The sequence below is a fragment of the Natrix helvetica genome (genome assembly GCF_964273705.1).
Source record: "Natrix helvetica genome assembly, chromosome: 12".
Classification (NCBI taxonomy): domain Eukaryota; kingdom Metazoa; phylum Chordata; class Lepidosauria; order Squamata; family Natricidae; genus Natrix; species Natrix helvetica.
The window spans coordinates 19,098,973-19,118,049 of NC_138556.1; the positions used below are offsets into that span (position 1 = coordinate 19,098,973).

The window sequence follows — 19,077 nt, forward strand, 5'->3', positions numbered from 1 at the left end:
TTAACTTTTCTCATCCTGTAAGAATCGTACAAATAAGCATACAAGTCACAGAATCATGGACTCCGTCAAGCCAGATGTGCTCAGGAATGCGGTTATTCCTCTCCTTTCCTCCATCCAGTTTTCCTCTGAGAATTCCAGCTTGGCTTTCCTAAAAGAAAACATTGAGTTCCACAATTTCAGGATGCTCCTTTGTCTGCCTATAATGGCAGGCATTCTTTCTTCCCCAAAGTAAAAATTGGGAAGAAACCTTTGAGCACCTGCTCCGAAATGGGTCCTGTTTTTGCTGTCCTCCTTTTTTTCCTAGTGCAACTGGCAAGGGGAGCTAGAAGCTTTCAAAAAGGTGGATCTTCTTGAAGGACAGCCCTTCTCCACACAGAAAGACCTGGGAGGGACCCCAGGTTGGATTCCAGGGTGGAGGTTTGGGGGTGGACGACAAAGATGCTGCAGGGACGGCCTGACTCGAGAATGTGGGGCCTCTTGGACGATTGCAGCTCCATGGGAATAAGCACACTTTGCCTGCTTTTTCATTCAATTAGTTGAGAGAAGGGAAGGGAGGAAGGAAGGAAGGAAGAAGGAAGGAAGGAAGGAAGGAAGGAAGGAAGGAAGGAAGGAAGGAAGGAAGGAAGGAGAGAGGAGAGACAAGAGAAGGGAAGGAAGGAAGGAAAGGAAGGGAGAAGAGAGATGAGAGAAGGCAAGGAAGGGAGGGAGGGGGAGAAGAGAGGAGAGATAAGAGAAGGGAAGGGAGGAAGGAAAGAAGGAAGAGAGAGGAGAGACAAGAGAAGGGAAGGGAGGGAGGGAGAAGAGAGATGAGAGAAGGGAAGGAAGGAAGGGAGAAGAGAGAAGGGAAGAGGAGAGGAAGAGAGAAGGGAAGAGGAGAGGAGAGGAGAGGAGAGAAGAGAAGAGAAGAGAAGAGAAGAGAAGAGAAGAGAAGAGAAGAGAAGAGAAGCTGCCTCTCTCATCTTCTCTGAAAGCAGCTTTCAGTTTTGCCTTCGGCCTCAGGAAATCGCAGGGTGGCTTAGCTCCCAACACGTTCCACAAACACAAGCAGACAAGGCCCCGGCTGTTCGGCCCAGCAAGGAGGTCCATTCCCCGACGTGTTTTTCTGCCTTAAGAAAACAGTGCGGTTACAGCCAGAAACGGACGAGAACAGATGGTCCCTTTCAGGGTGAGAAATACTCCGTGTGTGCTCATAGGTAATTAAAGAATTCTTTTAATAAAATCTTGCACACGCCATTGATTTCCTCTGGAACACCTGCCATCTTCGTTTTCTCTCACACACACACAAACACACACATGCAACACAAGCTCCTCTGGGTTTTTTTCATCAAATGCCTGGTCATTCTTCTTCTTATCGGCTGGAACCTCCCTGTTAAAACACCCTGCGCCTTTCTACAGAAAAGCTCTTTTCCCATGGATGGGCCAACCCCTCAAGCTGAGTTGAAGATTTGACTCCATCCGAGACCCCTGCAAAATTCCACCAATTCTTCAAGCAGATTCTGCCAACCTGCCTTCCATTGAGGACCTGCACACTGCATGAATCAAAAAGAGGGCCGAGAAAATATCTACAGACCCCTCGCATCCTGGACATAAATTGTTTCAACTCCTACCCTCAAAATGACGCTATAGGGCACTGCACACCAAGACAACTAGACACAAGAACGTTTTTTTCCCGAACGCCATCACTCTGCTAAACCAATAATTCCCTCACCACTGTCAAACTATTCACTAAGGCTGCATTACTATTACTATTAGTCTTCTCATCATTCTTATCACCCATCTCTTCCAACTTATGACTGCAGGGTGTAACTTTGTTGCTTGTAACCTATACGATTTATATTGTTTCCTGATTGTTTATTTGTACCCTATAGCTATCATTAAGTGCTGTACCTTAGGATTCTTGATGAATGTATTTTTATTCTCCTTATGTACACTGAGAGCATCTGCACCAAAGACAAATTCCTTGTGTGTCCAATCACACTTGGCCAATTAAGAATTCAATTCTGTTCTATCCTATTCTATTCCATTCCATTCTCATTTCTATTCTATTCTACTCTATTCCATTACATTCTCATTTCTATTCTATTCCGTTACATTCCATTCTATTCAAAGATCCCGACTGGATTCCGTAACTTGGTCCCAGTTCCTTCACTGCTGAACAGCAACATGGTCCAGATAGCTATCTTAACTTCTCCTGTGGCATTGCTCTCCATCCATTTATGTATCTGTTGGGATAGCAGAAATAATATTTATGCAGCCTGTCTTAAAGGTGGCTATGTTTCTTTTGGAAACAGCGACAAGAGATCCTTTTTGATTATTTAATATTTTTGTTTTTTTGTTTTTTAAATAATTTTGGAATTTTAGTTCAAAGCAGTTGGATAATACCACCTCACCGACCTCGTGCTACAGGAAACGATGACTAAGAATTAAGGTAGGAAATGACTAGATCTGCTATGGACTGTTAGGCAATTAATGCATAATTCATTAATCAAATTAATTCACAATTAATAGTATAAAAGTAAGCCAACGCATCCTCTCTGTTGCCTTTCAAGTAAAACTCTCTCTCTCTCTCTCTCTCTCTCTCTCTCTCTCTCTCTCTCTCTCTCTCTCTCTCTCTCTCTCTCTCTCTATTTTCTGCTGTCCTGATCTACATTTGCTGTGTATAGGGAGCCACTGACTTTAGCGGGGTGGCTTAAAAACTATTTCAAAGGATTAAATTTCTTTGTTCCTAGACTCAGGAGTTCCTCTTTGCTCGCTCGCTCTTTTTTGGATGAGCCACTTCTAAGAGTACAAATGAAGTTCATGCTGGCACTGACTGTTCATTGTTTGGAGACAAAACAACACACAATAGCAATCAAATACACAAGAATCCTGCACGAGTCTCTCCGTCTCTTGCAAGATTCCTTCTCTTCATCCACCTCTCCTCCATCTTTCTTGGGTTTTGAGATGCAAATCTTCGTTCTGGAAATACAACAGAGTGAAGTTTTGAAAAGCAAGGAAGAGCTGATGTTGAAGGGTCATGGACCATATCTATCTGTGGGGGTGGCAGTGTTGACCTATTTGCAAGTCAAGAGATGCTGTAGAAGATGAGTTGATGTAATAGGGGAAATGGAATTTCTAAACTATTTTTAAAATGAGATGGTCTGGGGACCAGAGAGGAGGGACAGTCCTGCCTTGAGTTCTTCTTTAGAGAAATGACAATCTGGGTCTTGTATATTGGGAAGGCAAACATATGCATTGGAATTCATTTTTGGATGTCCAACCAATGATGATGTAGAGAATAAATTCTAAGACAGTGTTTCTCAACTTTGAAGGTGGATGGACTTCAACTTCCAGAAGTCTCCAGTCTACCTGTGATGGCTGAGGAATTCTGGGAATTGAAGTCCACTCATATTCAAGCTGCCAAGGTTGAGAAACACCATCACAGGAGAAGGATTGTGGGGGAAAGCTATGGCATTGTCACTATTGTTTGTGCAAATTGGGAATTTGGAAAACATTGCATGGTTTCTTCTGTCTGATTGCCCTGCCAATATTCATCATATGCTCTGATGAAGCAGAAGGATGTAACAGAGGTTTGAAGCTGGGAATAAGAACTAATTGCACTTGGGGAGCTAGTAATTTGGAGCCTGGGTGGGAAAAGAACCACACAACAGCCCTAAAAACACTAGTTATCACTCCCTGAAATCATTGATGAGGCTCATTTTCAGGAAAAAGTGGTCTAAGATCCACATTCTAGTATCTCCAAGGTTGGACAATTTTCTGGAAATGTGGAAGACGAGTGCAAATAATTTGTGATCTGATTGGGTATATGAGACACAAAACCGCTGATCTCATAACAAATCAATTGATCAGGTCATGAAATATCTAACTAGACATGCCAATCTTAGTTAGCTTTGTTGTTGCTGTTCAGTTGCTTAGTCATGTCCAACTCTTCGTGACCCCATGGACCAAAACACGCCAGGTCCCCCTGTCCCTCACTGCCTCCCAGAGTTTGCTCAAAGTGATGTTCATTGCGCAATGATACTGTCTAACCATCTCTTCCTCCGTGGTCACCTTCTCCTTTTGCCTTCCATCTTTCCCAACATCAAGGTCTTTTCCAAGGAGTCCTCTCTTCTCATTTGATGGCCAGAATATTTGAGCTTCAGCTTCAGTATCTGTCCTTCCAAATGAGAGTCAGTTAGGATTTTAGGATTAGCTATCATTAATCTTGGGTAATTGATAGGAGAAGGAGGCAAACTGTAATTTAGCATGTCATGTAAACCAACTGGTTTGGTTAGGTAATTCCACATGTTGTATGAATAAACCCCCTTTATCTAGTTCAATGTTGATAGAAACCCATCCAGAAAGAACATAGAAGAAGAAGAAAAACCACTAGAACATATCCTACTCTGTGTTTTGCTTCCACTTGTCAAGCAGTGTCACAACGGTGCTTTTTCAAAAGTCAATTGGGCTTTCTTCATTTTTGCTTGAAGACGTTTCTCTTCTCATCCAATAAACTTCTGAAGCAACTACATCTTCAAGTCTTCAACGTCTTCTAGCCAAAACTAAGGAAGTCCAGTTGCCTTTTGAAAAAACGCCTTTGAGACACCCATGAACTGGATGAATATGAAGCTCCATAGATACTTGTTAAGCAATGTTTGAAAAGGGTTGATGTGAAGAAGGTCCGTGGAGACATTCTGGCAAGGCTCCATCTCAGTCTGATTTATGGTCAGGGTTAGAGTGATTACTATTATGGTATCCATCATGAAGATGAATGAGAAAAAATGGATCTTCTTGGCTTGCCAGCCAACTTGGAAAAAACGTGAACTGCAAACGACAGCTCTTGGCTGGGTTTCTAGTGAGTTATAATTTTTATCGGGCATTTGATATACGCAGTTTGCATCCGATCTGATATGAAGTCAGTACAAATAGATATAATGGTTTCAAATTTCCCCGCATCCATTTCATAGCTTAGTGTGTAGTGCTTCCTCTAATACATGCTGGAAATCAATAAATGAGCTTGTCAGCTTTATGCCAGAGTGGGAAATGCAGACAATGAGCATTTATTAAAGGAGAAATCATTTGCTTCCACTGTCTCTTATACATTTTTAAAATGGCTTTTTAAATGTAGCGTTCTTCTCAAATTCTACTTGTTCCTGGGGTTGTGAAGAGGACAGGCAAACGATAAAAGTGGTATTCTATTTTCTTAAAATGAAAGATGCAATTCTCGGAAATGAAGATATGCCTTAATTAAAACCTGGAATGAGACCGAAATGTCAAACTACTCAACAGAAATAATTACTGGAGGGCCAATAGAATTGTTTTCAGAAACTCCTGGAAATTATTAAACATAGAAAACCAACATGTAACACTAAGTATAATTTTCCTGTTAACATGCTGGAAGACACTTCTTTTCAATTTAATGCAAAATGATAGGCATGGTCTTACCGAATTTTTAAAACGCAGGGTTCCAATTGTGTTTTTTTTTTAAGATGTAATGCTAAGAAAAAGCAATGTGCTCCTTGCTTTAGGTGGGTTCTGTTTCTTTGGGAGATGCAATTTCTTTTGAGTCTAATAGGGTAGCAGCTGCCTTTTCACCAAAGGGAAGCAGGAGGTTTATAATGGGAGGCTGACCTTCAGCGTCCTCTACAGATAAAAAAGGAAACTAATCCCTCCGTTTTTCCAAAGGGCTGGATGTGTTTGGGACTCCAGACGCTGAGGCCAAGTGTCAGTCTTCAGGCTGGGCAAGAAGTCCCATGGCCTGGTGACATTCATAGTCCTTAGAGGATTTGAAAATGAGGACAAGGTTCCACCAGATCTTAAAGTCTCCCTGCTTTCTAGATGAAAAGATTGCACAAGGCAATGGGAGCAAAGAGAATGGCATGGAATTCTGAGGTCATCTTGATCAGAAGGGAGGAGGAGAAGAGAGGTGAGATTCAGCAGGTTCTGACCAGTTCTGGAGAACCGGAGCAGAAATTTTGAGTAGTTCGGAGAACCAGCAAATACCACCTCTGGCTGGCCCCGCCCCCATATATTCCCTGCCTCCTGAGTCCCAGATAATCGGGAGGAAATGGGGATTTTGCAGCAACCTTCCCCTGCCATGCCCACCAAGCCATGCCACGCCCACCAAGCCACGCCCACAGTACTGGTAGTAAAAAAAAATGAATCCCACCATTGGAGGAGAAGAGAGAGAAGGGGAAGAGGAAGAAGGAAGGGAAGGGAAGGGGAAAGGGGGAAAGAGAAAGGCATGGTTGTTTTCTTGCAGACTACAGAACATAATCTACAGAACATAATCAGTTCTAGAAGGGAGTGGAATTTGCAGAAAGGAGAGGGGAGGAAGAGGAAGTTTGTTTTGTCCAAGTGCATATCTTGCAAACAAGCTTTGAATTGTTTGAACAGGCTAAAGGTGGATAGACTCTAGGCCAGTCTTCCCTCAATCTTGGCAGCTTTAAGATAAATAGACTTCAACTCCCAGAATTCCCCAGTCATGCAAAATCTGCACATTCTTTAATGTCGGGCAATTAGAATACACAATTGAGAAAAGTGCAGCTTCCCAAAGCTAATTGCGTTTCATGTCACAATATTGGCACTAAAATGTATGTTTGAGTAAAGCTGCAGCATCCGATGTAAATAGAATTAATTTCTTCTACGATCCTTAAATAGAAGGAACAGGGTTTTTTTTAGGAAATTGGTCATTTGTCCCCCTTCTGCCTGGAATCTGACCAAGAAGCTGTACAGTTAGCACACCCACTCTTGAAATGAATTGCTGCCTTTGCAATCGGTCCCTTCTCCCCTGCGAATCTGTTCTCTGAATCTGTTGGGAATCTTGCAGAAAGAGGAAACATAAAGCTGTTCTCTTCTTCAGAGAAACTAGCTGGGCATTAGTGGACAGGGAGTAGTTAATTGGGGAGGGGGCTAGATGACCTTTCCTCAGGCTGGTGTGGGCGACATCCTTTGCCTCCTGCCATTGTGGAGATTCCATCGCTTGAAGTTTTCAACCAAGCTTGGATAGTCCATTGTCTGGGACAATGTTTCTCAACCTCAGCAACTTCAAGATGTGTAGACTTCAACTCCTAGAAAACTGGCTGGAGAATTCTGTGACCCGAAGTCCAGACGTTTTTAAGTTGCCAAGATTGAGAAATACTGGTCTGGGACAATCTGCGGAGTCCTGTCAGAACGGACTAATAGAACTCCAAGATTTCTTCCAACTTTGGGGTTCTGTGATTTGTCATCCTGCTAGAAGAACAGACAGACCCACTACTCCCACGGACCGATGCTGGTGATAACAAAGCTTTCAAGATCCACTCTTTTCAGGGACAAGTTCTGAAGAAAGCACGCCACTTTTCTAAGCATGTAACTTTCCCATTTGATAGATTATTATTATTTTTTTGGTCCATCTCCCAGACTGTTTTTAATCCAAGTAATATGGCCTTCAGACAAAAGCATTTCCTCCCTTCCGCCCAAATGCACCATGTGTGGGGATTCTCTGGTTAGTGTTACTCAACTTGCAATGCCTTCCTTGGATGATGATGTTGCATCTATTCCTTCTTTTCAGGCCTTGAAAACTGAGCTCTGTCACAAATTAAGCAAGAGCTGGGTTTTGTAAACTGTAAATCCGATCAACTAATAAATAGGTTTCATCAGTAGCTAACCTACATTTGGAGTTGAGATGGTTGAGTGTTCAAGAAACTGGTCTTCAAAGGGTGATGTGGAGTTATCTCACCATCTAATGTCTGTGATTGGTACTGCAAGCTTTACCTCTTGGAGGTCCTCTTGATTTCCCTCCAGCCAATCACTTTGCAAAATCAGTTCTCCCGTTGCATTTCCAGGAAATATTCTCAAGTGCCTCGCTGGGCTTTACCCAAAAAATGATTTGTCCAATCCATCTGCTGTAGTTGTTTTTTGCAAGAAATTGTTGAGGGTGAAGAACATCTCTCTCAACGTTGCTTCTTTTTCAGTGTCTTTTTTTGGAGGTGACCATGTGGAGGTCCCCTTGGTCCACACCTACAGCACCGTCCATCTTCACATCCAGTTTCTCACCAGCTATCACGGCGCCCTTCTCTTCTTGGCTGCTGGACAAAAGGACTACCTTCTTCTAGAGCTCCGTGCTGGGGTCCTACAGGTCAGCAAAATATTTCCCTGGCTTGGGGAGGGAGGAGGTAAAAGGAATGTTTAGAACACAGAACATAGAAGAATAGGTTGGGAGGGACCTTGGAGGGCTTCTAGTCCAACCTCCTGCTCAAGGTAGGAGAGACCATATACCTATATCTACCCTATTGCTATTTCCCATTGCTTGGAGCTAAAAAAAGTAGGGGAAGGGCGGGAATAGAAGCCTTTGGGAACAAGCTTGCAATTATGGACTGCAGAAAAGCCTGTGATTAATTAAGAATTAAGCTGGAGGAACAAGAGAGCTTTACTTCCTGGGGATGGAGGGGGTATGTCTAAATGTTGAATGCCAGAAGGAGAATATTGTTTTTCCTTGTTTGTTTGAAAAGGAATGGTGTACATTTGATGCAGAAAGGAGCTTGGAAAAAAGACTGTTCCTTCTCGGTTTGTGCCATCTGCAAAAGTGAAGTCATCCTCTCTTCACTTCCCCCATCATGGCGGCTAGCGAAAGCCAAGTTCTCCCCATCCTTCAGAAGATGGAAGCTAGCTGGCTGTCCAATGTGTTTCTGATGCCTTTTGTCTTCTCTTTGTGCAGGCCAGAATGGACCTGGGCTCGGGAGAACTGTCTGTCAGGTCCCCAGCAGAACTACAACTCAACAACCTTGCGACTCACGATGTTGATCTTTTGGTGACGGATGGCAAGATGATCTTGATTGTGGATGGGCTCTTTAATGCCTCCACAGAAATCCCAGAGCCTCTTCAAGAATTGGACATTGATTATGGGCTCTATGTGGCCGGTACAGGAAATCTGGAATTGCCATACCTCACTGGAGTGACTTTGTCATTCCGGGGCTGTCTCCACACTCTGACATTTAACGATCATGATGTTCTCTCTGCACTGGCAACTGGCACTGGCGTCAAAGCAACTCATGGCATCCGTGAGGGATGCAGTGAAGAATTCTCTGCTGGCCCCGAGGTTCCTTTGGGCTTCCTAGGATCAAACTCTTACATCACATTTCCTGGTTGGGATGCAAGAAACGAAGGAAGCATAGAGTTTGTGATCACCACAAGTGCCAAACAGGCCCCTCTGTTTTACCAATCGGGGCTGGGAAAGGATTTCTTCTACCTGGAGATCTTTGATGGACACTTAAGAGGTGTGGTGGAGAAAGGGAATGGCCCAGTGCTGCTTCACAACAACATCTACCTCAGCAACGAGCAGGATCACTTCGTCAAGGTCTACATGGACAATCGAAAATTTGAGATCCTGGTTGACTACTATGTCTCACAGACATCTAGCAAGGGGATCCATGGCTACTTTGATCTTCAGGGACCTCTTTTTCTCGGCGGTCTGAATGAGAAGGCTGCCGGCAGAATGAAAGACCGTGGACTGGACTTTATACCTGCCAACAGCCTCTTCAATAATTCCTTTGTGGGTTGCATAGAGGACTTGAGGATCAACGAGGAAAGGATGAGCCTAGGAGACGCTCTTGTCACTAAAGATGTAAGTGCTGGCTGTGGAAAGCCAGATCAGTACTCAGATTATGATAACGTTTATGAACAGGATGAGGCCACCACGAGCTCTCCTCTGGACAGTTGGCAGGGCCCTGTTATGGAGCCCTGTCGCTCAGATCCTAGCTTGCCCGCAGTCTTCACCAACTTCACCAAACTATTGCACGTCAGTCCCCTGGTGGTTGCTGAAGGAGGCACGGCTTTTTTGGAGTGGTGGCACACTCAGCCGACTATTGACCTCAACCATGCAAACATCAGGCAATCTCAAGTTCTCTTCAGTGTCACCACAGACCCAAGACACGGGCAGCTGGAATTAAACCTCTCCAAAGTCAGGAGCAGAGGCAAGTTCACCCTCTTGGACATTGTCAATCGGAAGGTCAAGTATGTCCATGATGGTTCTGAGGGCCCCATGGACCAGTTGCTCTTGGAGGTCACCGTGACTGCCAGAGGAGATATTCCAGAGTGCTTGTGGCAAGGCCAGATATATTTGCTCCCCATCAAGATCAACCCAGTCAACGATGCTCCTGAGGTGGTTTTTCCACATGGAGACTCCATGGTCATCCTGGAACACACACGCAAACATCTCAACCCAGCCATCTTCCAAGCCCATGATGACGATACCCCCTGTGACAGCTTGCGGTTCCAAGTGCTTGGTGGGAAGAGAACGGAAGAAGGATATCTGGAGTACGACTTCCATCCTGGAGTCCCGATTGAAGAGTTTTCCTGCAGAGATCTGGAAGCAGGCCAGGTGGTCTATGTCCATCAAGATGGGCCTGTATCCACCCTTACCCTCCAAGTGAACGATGGCATGGTGATGAGCCCAGTGGCCACCTTGAGGATAGATGCAGTGGAGCCAGATATCCAGGTCCACAACAACACGGGACTCTTTGTCCTACAAGGGGACAATGTTCCAATAACCAAAGCCAACCTTTCCGTAGATCTTAATGCCATCCAGCAAAAAGTACCAGTGTTGTATCACTTGGCTTCCTCTCTCCAGTATGGTGAGATCCAGAAGGAAGGAGGGATGAGTGGAGAGTGGAAGAAAACGGAATCTTTTTACCAGCAGGATATTGACCAAGGACGCATCCAGTATGCTAGCACCGACAATGTACATCGAGAAGAAGACACGGTGGAGAAGCTGCAGTTCACCATCCAGGTAGGCCAGAAGGTTCTGAAAAACAACACCTTCCCCATCAGAGTCCAGAAGGCTGCCATCAGGATGAAAACCATGGTCCCCCTCCAGATGAAAAACGAGAAAGAGAAAAACATCACATCTGCTGAACTGGAGGCAGCTTTGGAAGGAGCAGGTTCTGAGCAGGTGACTTTCCACTATGTCATCCTTCAGCCACCCAAAAAGGGAAATCTTGAACTTCGGGGCACCAGGCTGGCCGAGGGCTTGAGTTTCACCCAGGAGGATTTACAGAGAGGACAACTGAGTTACATTGCAACTGTTAGAGACTCCAAGGAAGCTGAAGATGTTTTCCAGTTCCGGGTCATGGCTAAACCCCATTATTCCCCTGTGTATTCTTACAAAATAGAAATAGGGGGAGATCCAGATACCCCTGTCTTGACCAATGTCCTCTTGTCCATTTTAGAAGGGGGACAGGCCATCATTACCAAGGACTACTTGTTTGTCAAGAGTGCCAACAGCGTGAATTACATGTATGAGGTGATAGATGGTCCTACCCATGGGAAGCTTATCTGGAGAACCTCTGAGCCTGGGACAACCAGGAAGGAGACGATAACAACATTCACAAATGAAGACATCCTACAAGGTCGCCTTCTCTACCAGCATGATGATTCCGAGACTCTAGAAGACGACATCCCATTTGTGGCCATCAAGCAGGAGGAAGGAAGCTTTGACTCAGAGGCTGAGGAGGTGAGAGGTGTCTTCAGGGTCTCCATTCAGCCCGTCAATGACCACACCCCAGTTCAGGTGGTCAACAAGGTCTTCAACGTGGTACGTAATGGTCAACGCCTGATGACCACGGAAGACATAGCCTTCATCGATGAAGATTCAGGTTTCTCAGATGTTCAGCTAGTGTTGGTAAGGAAAGATATTCTTTTTGGCAGCATCATCGCCGCTGATGATAGAAACAGCCAGCTCTATCGCTTCACTCAAGATGACTTGAGGAAGAAAAAAATCCTCTTTGTCCACTCGGGAGCTGACCGAGGCTGGATTCAGTTCCAGGTTTCTGATGGTCTTCACCAGATCACAACACTTCTGGAAGTGCAAGCTTCAGACTCTTACCTCAAGATCAACCATACTGCCTTGGTCATCCACCAAGGTAGCCAAGAGGCCATTGACTCCTCTGTCCTCAGGTTGGAAACCAACATGGACATCAGGAACGACCAAGACGTTCTCTTCCGTATCTTGGCCCCACCCATGTCAGGAATGTTGCTACGAGATGGCCAGGAAGTATCATCTTTTACCAAAAAGGACCTCCTGGCAGGTGATATTATTTACCATCACAATGGGAGCAGAAAGTCCCAGGATGCTATTCATTTTTCTGTTGAGGCAAATCAGGTGTCTGTGGAGGAGACACTGAAGGTTACCATATTAGCAGATTCCCATCCTGACCCACTAAATCTTGTCCACAACGAGAAGATACATGTGCTCCAAGGAGAAGCAATGGCGATTAAAAATGACTACTTGCTGGTAAGCTCTACTTGGCCTATTTTTTGTTGTTGTTTCTACATTTACTTTTTCTTCCCTCAAGACTTAAAAAAAAGCCTCAATGAAAATTCTCAGGTCATCCAGGCCATCTCAAAGGTGCTTTTTCGAAAGGTAACTGGACTATGTTTTTCTCATTGAGGAAGAAGATGTTTCGCTTCTATCCGAGAAGCTTCATCAGCTCGGATTCCATCTTTCCACCCTCCACACCATCCCGTCAGAACTGATGAAGCTTCTTGGATGAGAAGCAAAACATCTTCTTCCTTAAGGAAAAAGCATAATCCAGTTGCCTTTTTGAAAAACTACCTTTGAGACTGAAAAAGAAAAAAAGAAAGCAAGAGGAATAGGAATATTCTGTGAATTTATGAATTAACAGGTCTTTAAGACTTATTGTTTAGGGATGCGGTGGCTCAGTAGCTAAGATGCTGAGCTTGTCGATCAGACAGTTCGGCGGTTCAAATTCCTAGTGCCGCATAACGGAGTGAACTCCCGTGTCTTGTCCCAGCTTCTGCCAACCTAGCAGTTCGAAAACACGTAAAAATGCAAGTAGAAAGATAGGGACCACCTTTGGTAGGAAAGTAACAGCGTTCCATGCGCCTTCGGTGTTTAGTCATGTCAGCCACATGACCACCGAGACCTCTTCGGACAGCACTGGCTCTTCGGCTTTGAAACGGAGATGAGCACTGCTCCCTAGAGTTGGGAACGACTAGCACATATGCGCGAGAGGAACCTTTACCTTTAAGACTTATTGTTTAAGGGAATTTAGATAGCAGTCTTGTAATATGTGAAGTGCTAGAAGTCCTTGTAGCCTACCTAAGCTCACCAGACTTCTATTGCATTAAGAGATCCAGATGCTTATTATTAACCTTACCATGAGAGGAACTGGTTCCATTCATGAATCACCCTTGTTCTCAAGAAAGCAAACCACCATCAAATGTGACCGGTGTGAACCAAACGTTTCCTTCTTCATCCAATTTGCAGGTTGAGCATGATGAAATTGAACCCCAAAACATCATCTATACAATCCTCAACTCTCCCAACTCAGGGTTTCTGGTGGCTTTGTCTCAAAACCATGCTTCAGATGAGCCTCCAAGCCTGGATCCCATCCAGACCTTCACCCAGGAAGATGTAAATGAAGGCAAAGTCCTCTTCCTCCATTCCAGCCCGGAGATTCAGAGGGATCAGTTCCTGGTTGATGTTACCGCTGATGGCGTGGATCCTCTGAAAGGCATCGTGGTGGACCTGGAGATTCTCCCCATTTCAGTTCCTCTGGAGGTCCACAACTTCACAGTGACCGAAGGCCACAGCCAAGTGCTTTCCATGGACATCCTGAATATTCCCAGCACTTACTCCTCGTCTTTCGATGTAGAATTTGTGGTTGTTGAGATACCAGAGCATGGCACCTTCCGGAATATGGAAAGACCTGAAGAGGGCAGCTTAAATGTTTTCTCTTGGTATGAGGTAGGAAGCAACACAATCTCTTCCAAGTTATTATTTTTTTTTTATTTGAAATAAATAGACGTACGTGTTCATTCATTCCAGGCCTCTGGAAATATCTCTGCTGGCTTAGAAATAATGCAGGATTTACTATCACGTTTGAGAAGCTCAGGTTGAATGGATGAAAACTAATTCTCTAGGTCTTTACGACCCTCATAATTTACGTCTATAATGGGCAGGCTCCAATACTGTCATAAATCAAGAAGTACCCATAGTTCTCCAATCTGCAGGTCTGCAATTCTATATTTGTATGCAAAGGAAAACTACCTCCATTGGGAAAATGAAAGGGCATTTTAATTTAAAACAGGGGCTGTGATTTTTTTGTCCAATCATACGGACACCTATAGAGCAGTGGTGAAATTCAATTTTTTTTACTACCGGTTCTGTGGGCGTGGCTTGGTGGGCGTGGCAGGGAAAGGATATTGCAAAATCTCCATTCCTTCCCCACTCTGGGGTCATTTTCCATTTCGCCGAACTACTCAAAATCCCTGCTACCGGTTCTCCACAACCTGTCAGAACCGGCTGAATTTCACCCCTGCTATAGAGGAAACATGAATTACATACCTGATAGTCATCCATTGTATGGAATCCATTATATGGACATACACCTTTGCAGGATGCAGTCTTAGGTATATCAAAAGTTGCCTTATGTTCCTCATTTTGTCATATCATCTCCCTAGACTATTTGGGATCATGTCTAATCTCTTTAGGATTAACTGGCTGGGCTAACTAGTCCCGTTTTCCTCTTGACTCAACACGATCTGTTAAACAGGTTATGCAAACAGAACTACCAAATTAAACATTTGTCTATTAGTTCAAAGAGTAGATACTCAATATTGTCCATCTAATAGGCCGCATCTCTGGGTTTCTAGATTTCCCAGTCCTCCACGGCACTGACTAATCTTTCTATATCTGTATATGCTGTGACATTTAGGCATCAAGGAATATTTGTTTGCTCAAACATCTTGGTTGACTCAACTTTCAGATTTGACTGAGAGCCACCCCAGTTTAATTGAAATTTAATTTCTCCATAGCGCTTCTGGAATAAATATGAAAGGAGCAGAATTTGAGCCAGGAATCTTATCATAATGTCCTCCTTGCATTTAGGTAGAGAATCAGCTCATCAAGTATGCACATGATGGAAGTGAGTCCTTGACTGACAGGTTCACAGTCATTGCCAATGTTTCTGAAGTCAATCAACAGAGTCAACCCAAGACCATTTCCATTAGCATCTCTCCAGTCAACGATGAAGCACCTGTGCTAATGGTCAACACAGAACTGCAGGTATTTACTTCACGAATGCTGGATGGAATGTTGAAGTCATCTCAATGGGTTGTCCCCAGAAATGTTATTCTAATTATAGCTATTAAGTAGAAGCTTCAGATGGTCACGGAGACACCCATGGCACACTCTTGGCCTAACCAACAGGCGTAGCCTAAAATATATATTTATTGTGGCTGTTTTTCACTTGTTGAGTTACTTCCAGCTTTTTGTGACCCAACACAGGGATCATTTTGCCGAGACTGAATTTCTTTCAGCCTTGTAAGGTCCTCACTGTACAACCGCAATTGGGAACAGAACATCCACTACTAATCAAAGCAGTTGTTAAGTGAGCCAACATTCCCTGGAAGGGAGTGCCCAAAAACCATGTCATTCTTTTTGCCATCGTTTGCCTGGCAGTGTAAGAAGTTGGTCGCAAGATGGCAGTAGAAACCTATGCAACAATTCCCAACTTGCAAGAGAAGTTGTGGCCAAGATTATTATTTTTTTAATATACAAGAGGAAAAAGGAAAACATCCACTCAAAAGCAGGGAGTTTTGGATCCCTGTGGATTTGCTTTCTTGATCAGGGGTTCTGGGAATTGTTATTTATTAAGAGGTCCAATCTTAAAAGTTGGGAAACCCTGCTCTAGTTTATCTCTGACAGAGGACCATCCAAGGTCTCTCCTGAAGCGGAATTCATGTTTTGCAGCCAGTTCAATCCTACCATTAGGAATTTCTTCCCTTCCAGTTTTAATCCTCTAGTTCTCATCCTTCCTTCTGGGATTAATAAAAGAACTGACTGCCTTGTGTTGTGATGACTTAGCAAGGAGTTTTGTGCTAATCCAAACAAAGAATAATGCTTGCAAGTGAAGGCTGCCAGCAGAGTCCCTAGACATTTATGACCGCCAAATCCCTTCAGTCAGTTCTGCTCTAAACGGATTCCAAAATTAATCCCCCAAAGAATTTTAAAAATACCAAATCTGCAGAATTCCAGAGAACCATTTCCAGGAAAGATGGAGTTCTGTTTCTCCTTCTCCAGCAGATGAGGGTAAGTGGTGTCAAAGGCTATCTCCTGAAGAACATGTCCATTGGGTCAGCACAAAAGATGACGCTGGACCTTATGCCAGAGGAAGGAGGACAATTTCCACATGGAGGGTTTTTTTGTTATTGTTGTTTAGTTTTATTTTGAGAAATAGGCTGTTGTGGAGGAAAAAACTGAGGGGGAAGATGTTATTAAGAGAGACTAAATCCAAAGTGACCGAATGATCTCATTGTTGACCAGATGCTCAACAGGATCTTTCAGGGGCCAGAATTTTTCTGGGATTCTTTTTTTTTATTGTTTTGCTTTCAAGGACTTGTAGCAACTCAGGATTTATTCCTGACACGATTCTTGCTTAATGCCAGCGACCAAAACAAATTGAAACAAACAAGCTCTAAATGAGTTTTCAGGGTCAGAGGTGGAGATTTCTGCGTTCTCCTCAACCGAAGCATTTTTTAATTTCATCTGTATCATATTCAGACTCAAAGCTGTGTTGGTGACTGACTCTAGTGGTTTTCTCCATCTTTCCTGCCAGATTGAAGAAGGGGGCATTGCCGAGATTACCCCAGAGATTCTCCAAAGTGAAGATGAAGACACCCCTCTAGAAGAAATCATCTATTCCATCAGGACCCCAGTCAACGGGAAGGTGGTGTTGAAATCATCACCTGACAGTCCAATCCAGCGGTTCACCCAGGCCCAGATAAATAGCCATCTTGTTCAGTTCATCCATGAAGGTCCGTACCAGAATGGAGGAGAGCAGGAGGTTTGGGTTCAGAGATGACAAAGTAGACAAAACTCTGCCAAGTCAGATGGTTGGATTAAGTACTTCAGCTTTGTCTGCTCTTCAAAGTTTCAGATATGGGTCTCCCCAGTCTTCCCCCCAAATGCCAAGATTGTACTTGAGATCTTTCTCCAAACCATGACATGAGATGAAAGAAATATTTCTCAACTCCCTATGACTCGAATTCACGAAAGTTATCTAAAAGCAGAGTCCCTCCAACATGAAATCACTTCTGAATTCAGTTGAGTTCTTAGTAGCGTCAAAGAGCAATCAGGACATAGTTGGATTCTCTTGGCCTTCTCCTAGAAGGTCTTCAAATTTCCAAGCTAGCCTGTGGTTAATCTCCCATCTCAGTCCTACCCAAGGTCAACCTTACTTAGTTGCCAAGCCTACGCAAGATTAGCCAGGTCTTTCCACCTGCTAAGACATACTTTTAAATCCTTAATTTGCAGCCCAGCCCAAGGTCACCATTGAATGAATCTGTCCAAGGGGAGCTTGCACAATCCCAAACATGCATTATGCTTACTTCCCCAGTAAATTCAAGCAGGGAGTGCGACTTTCTATGTGGTCAAGACAAGATATGAAATCCTAACTTTTGCAAGGGCAGAACAATTGATTAAACATCAACAATACAAGTGCAGATTAAACAGCAGAAAGTTTGAGTGAACAGATGGCCATTAAAAAAAATGGTTGGTGAACATTGAATGAAAAAGAAAAATAAGCAACACACTGGCGTATCCCAACAGAAGGGCATAAGCAGAATGAGCCTTACCAGAAGTAGAAAATGCATATCAACATTTTTCTACAGGCCCCACTGCAGTATCCAATATCCAAAAGGAGCAGCGGTCAAGAAGTTAGGGTATGAATGACCACATCATGTGTCCTTGTGTTCTAAGCTTGTTTTTGGTTGTTTATCTCCAGGACATCTGGAGGGAGGGTTTTCCTTTGATCTATCTGATGGTGAGAACATGTCTCCAGGACACTTTTTTGCTGTGAAAGCCCAAAAGAAACTTGTCATCATTCTGGAAAATAAGCAAGATCTGATGGTGTGCCCAGGTAAGATATCTACCGAGGTCTTCTGCTTCAGAGACAACATTACACTTTGTGAAAGGTGAGTCTAGTCCAAGTTCGGACTGATGATGTCATCCGCTTTGCTGTGAAATCATCCCTGGAGCACCTGTCACCTGATGTCTCCTTCATTAGGTCCCCAGCTCTACTGTTGAACTAAATTTCCTCTCTTCTGCATTAAAGTCACTTGTGCTTTCATGTGTTGTCAATGCGTGATATGTATATGGAATACATATCAAGAAATTTCCTGACAGTTTGGACAATTAATCAGTGGAACAACTTGCCTCCAGAAGTTGTGAATGCTCCAACACTGGACGTTTTTAAGATGATGTTGGATAACCATTTGACTGAAGTGGTGTAGGGTTTCCTGCCTAGTCACGGAGTTGGACTAGAAGACCTCCAAGGTCCAATTCTGTTATTCTATTCATTTAGAACTTGGAAAAACCATTTGCAATAGTTTTATAAATGAGCAACCTTTTCATTGCGTGGCATCCTAAGGGGCAATTCTCCCTCTCTTTTCCTTTTCAAGGTTCTTCTGAGCCAGTCAGAAATCAGAACCTGAAAGCAGTGACCAGTCCAGAAGAAGATGAGAAGTCTTTATTTTACATCATACGACAACCTCCACGTTTTGGCAAGCTGTTGAATAGCCAGAAGAACAATGGAGAAGAGCTGAGAAATTTCACCCAAGCTGAGGTTAAAATATTTGGGACTTTTTTGTGTGTGATGTAGGCCACCGATAAAAGATCTTAATAATGTGCATTGATCATTAACTCTAGGGGGTGGGCTAAAAGGGATCATCTTTTGGGTGGGAGAAACCATTTTCATCTCTTCCTGGTTTGAGTGATGACCAGATGTGGTATGAAGCTGTTTCCTTTTAACTATGTGCAAACTGGTCTTACAATATTCTTCCTGATAGGTTTTTTTGAACAAGGACCCAAAAGAAGAAAAGGAACACAAAATCCATACACTTTTTCAGGGGGTCAAAGTCAGTTTACTATCACCTGAGTGCACCAAAATTAAGTTGCGCAAGACAAACACCATAACAGGGGTCTGATGTCCTCTATCCCCATGGGGAAAAATACCATCAGGACATGAAAGAGCTTAACTGGTGGCTGTGGAAGACCACCAGTATTTCCATGGGGGAAAATAGAATGAGAAAGGATAC

General features: G+C 43.7%; 1 protein-coding gene across 2 annotated transcripts in view; it reads left to right on the forward strand.

Moving 5' to 3' along the window:
• The window catches only part of CSPG4 (chondroitin sulfate proteoglycan 4), a 47,736-nt gene that overhangs the window by 24,153 nt on the left and 4,506 nt on the right, over positions 1-19,077 (forward strand). The window contains exons 1-8 of one of the 2 annotated variants that reach the window (XM_081964970.1): positions 4,725-4,834; positions 7,935-8,098; positions 8,678-12,250; positions 13,247-13,726; positions 14,870-15,046; positions 16,599-16,797; positions 17,766-17,900; positions 18,442-18,605. In XM_081964970.1, coding sequence (XP_081821096.1) covers positions 4,729-4,834; positions 7,935-8,098; positions 8,678-12,250; positions 13,247-13,726; positions 14,870-15,046; positions 16,599-16,797; positions 17,766-17,900; positions 18,442-18,605 — 4,998 coding nt within the window. In that variant the 5' untranslated portion in view covers positions 4,725-4,728. Of the gene's footprint in view, positions 1-4,724; positions 4,835-7,934; positions 8,099-8,677; positions 12,251-13,246; positions 13,727-14,869; positions 15,047-16,598; positions 16,798-17,765; positions 17,901-18,441; positions 18,606-19,077 lie in introns of those variants that run through there. The other variant, XM_081964971.1, reaches the window with a different exon arrangement.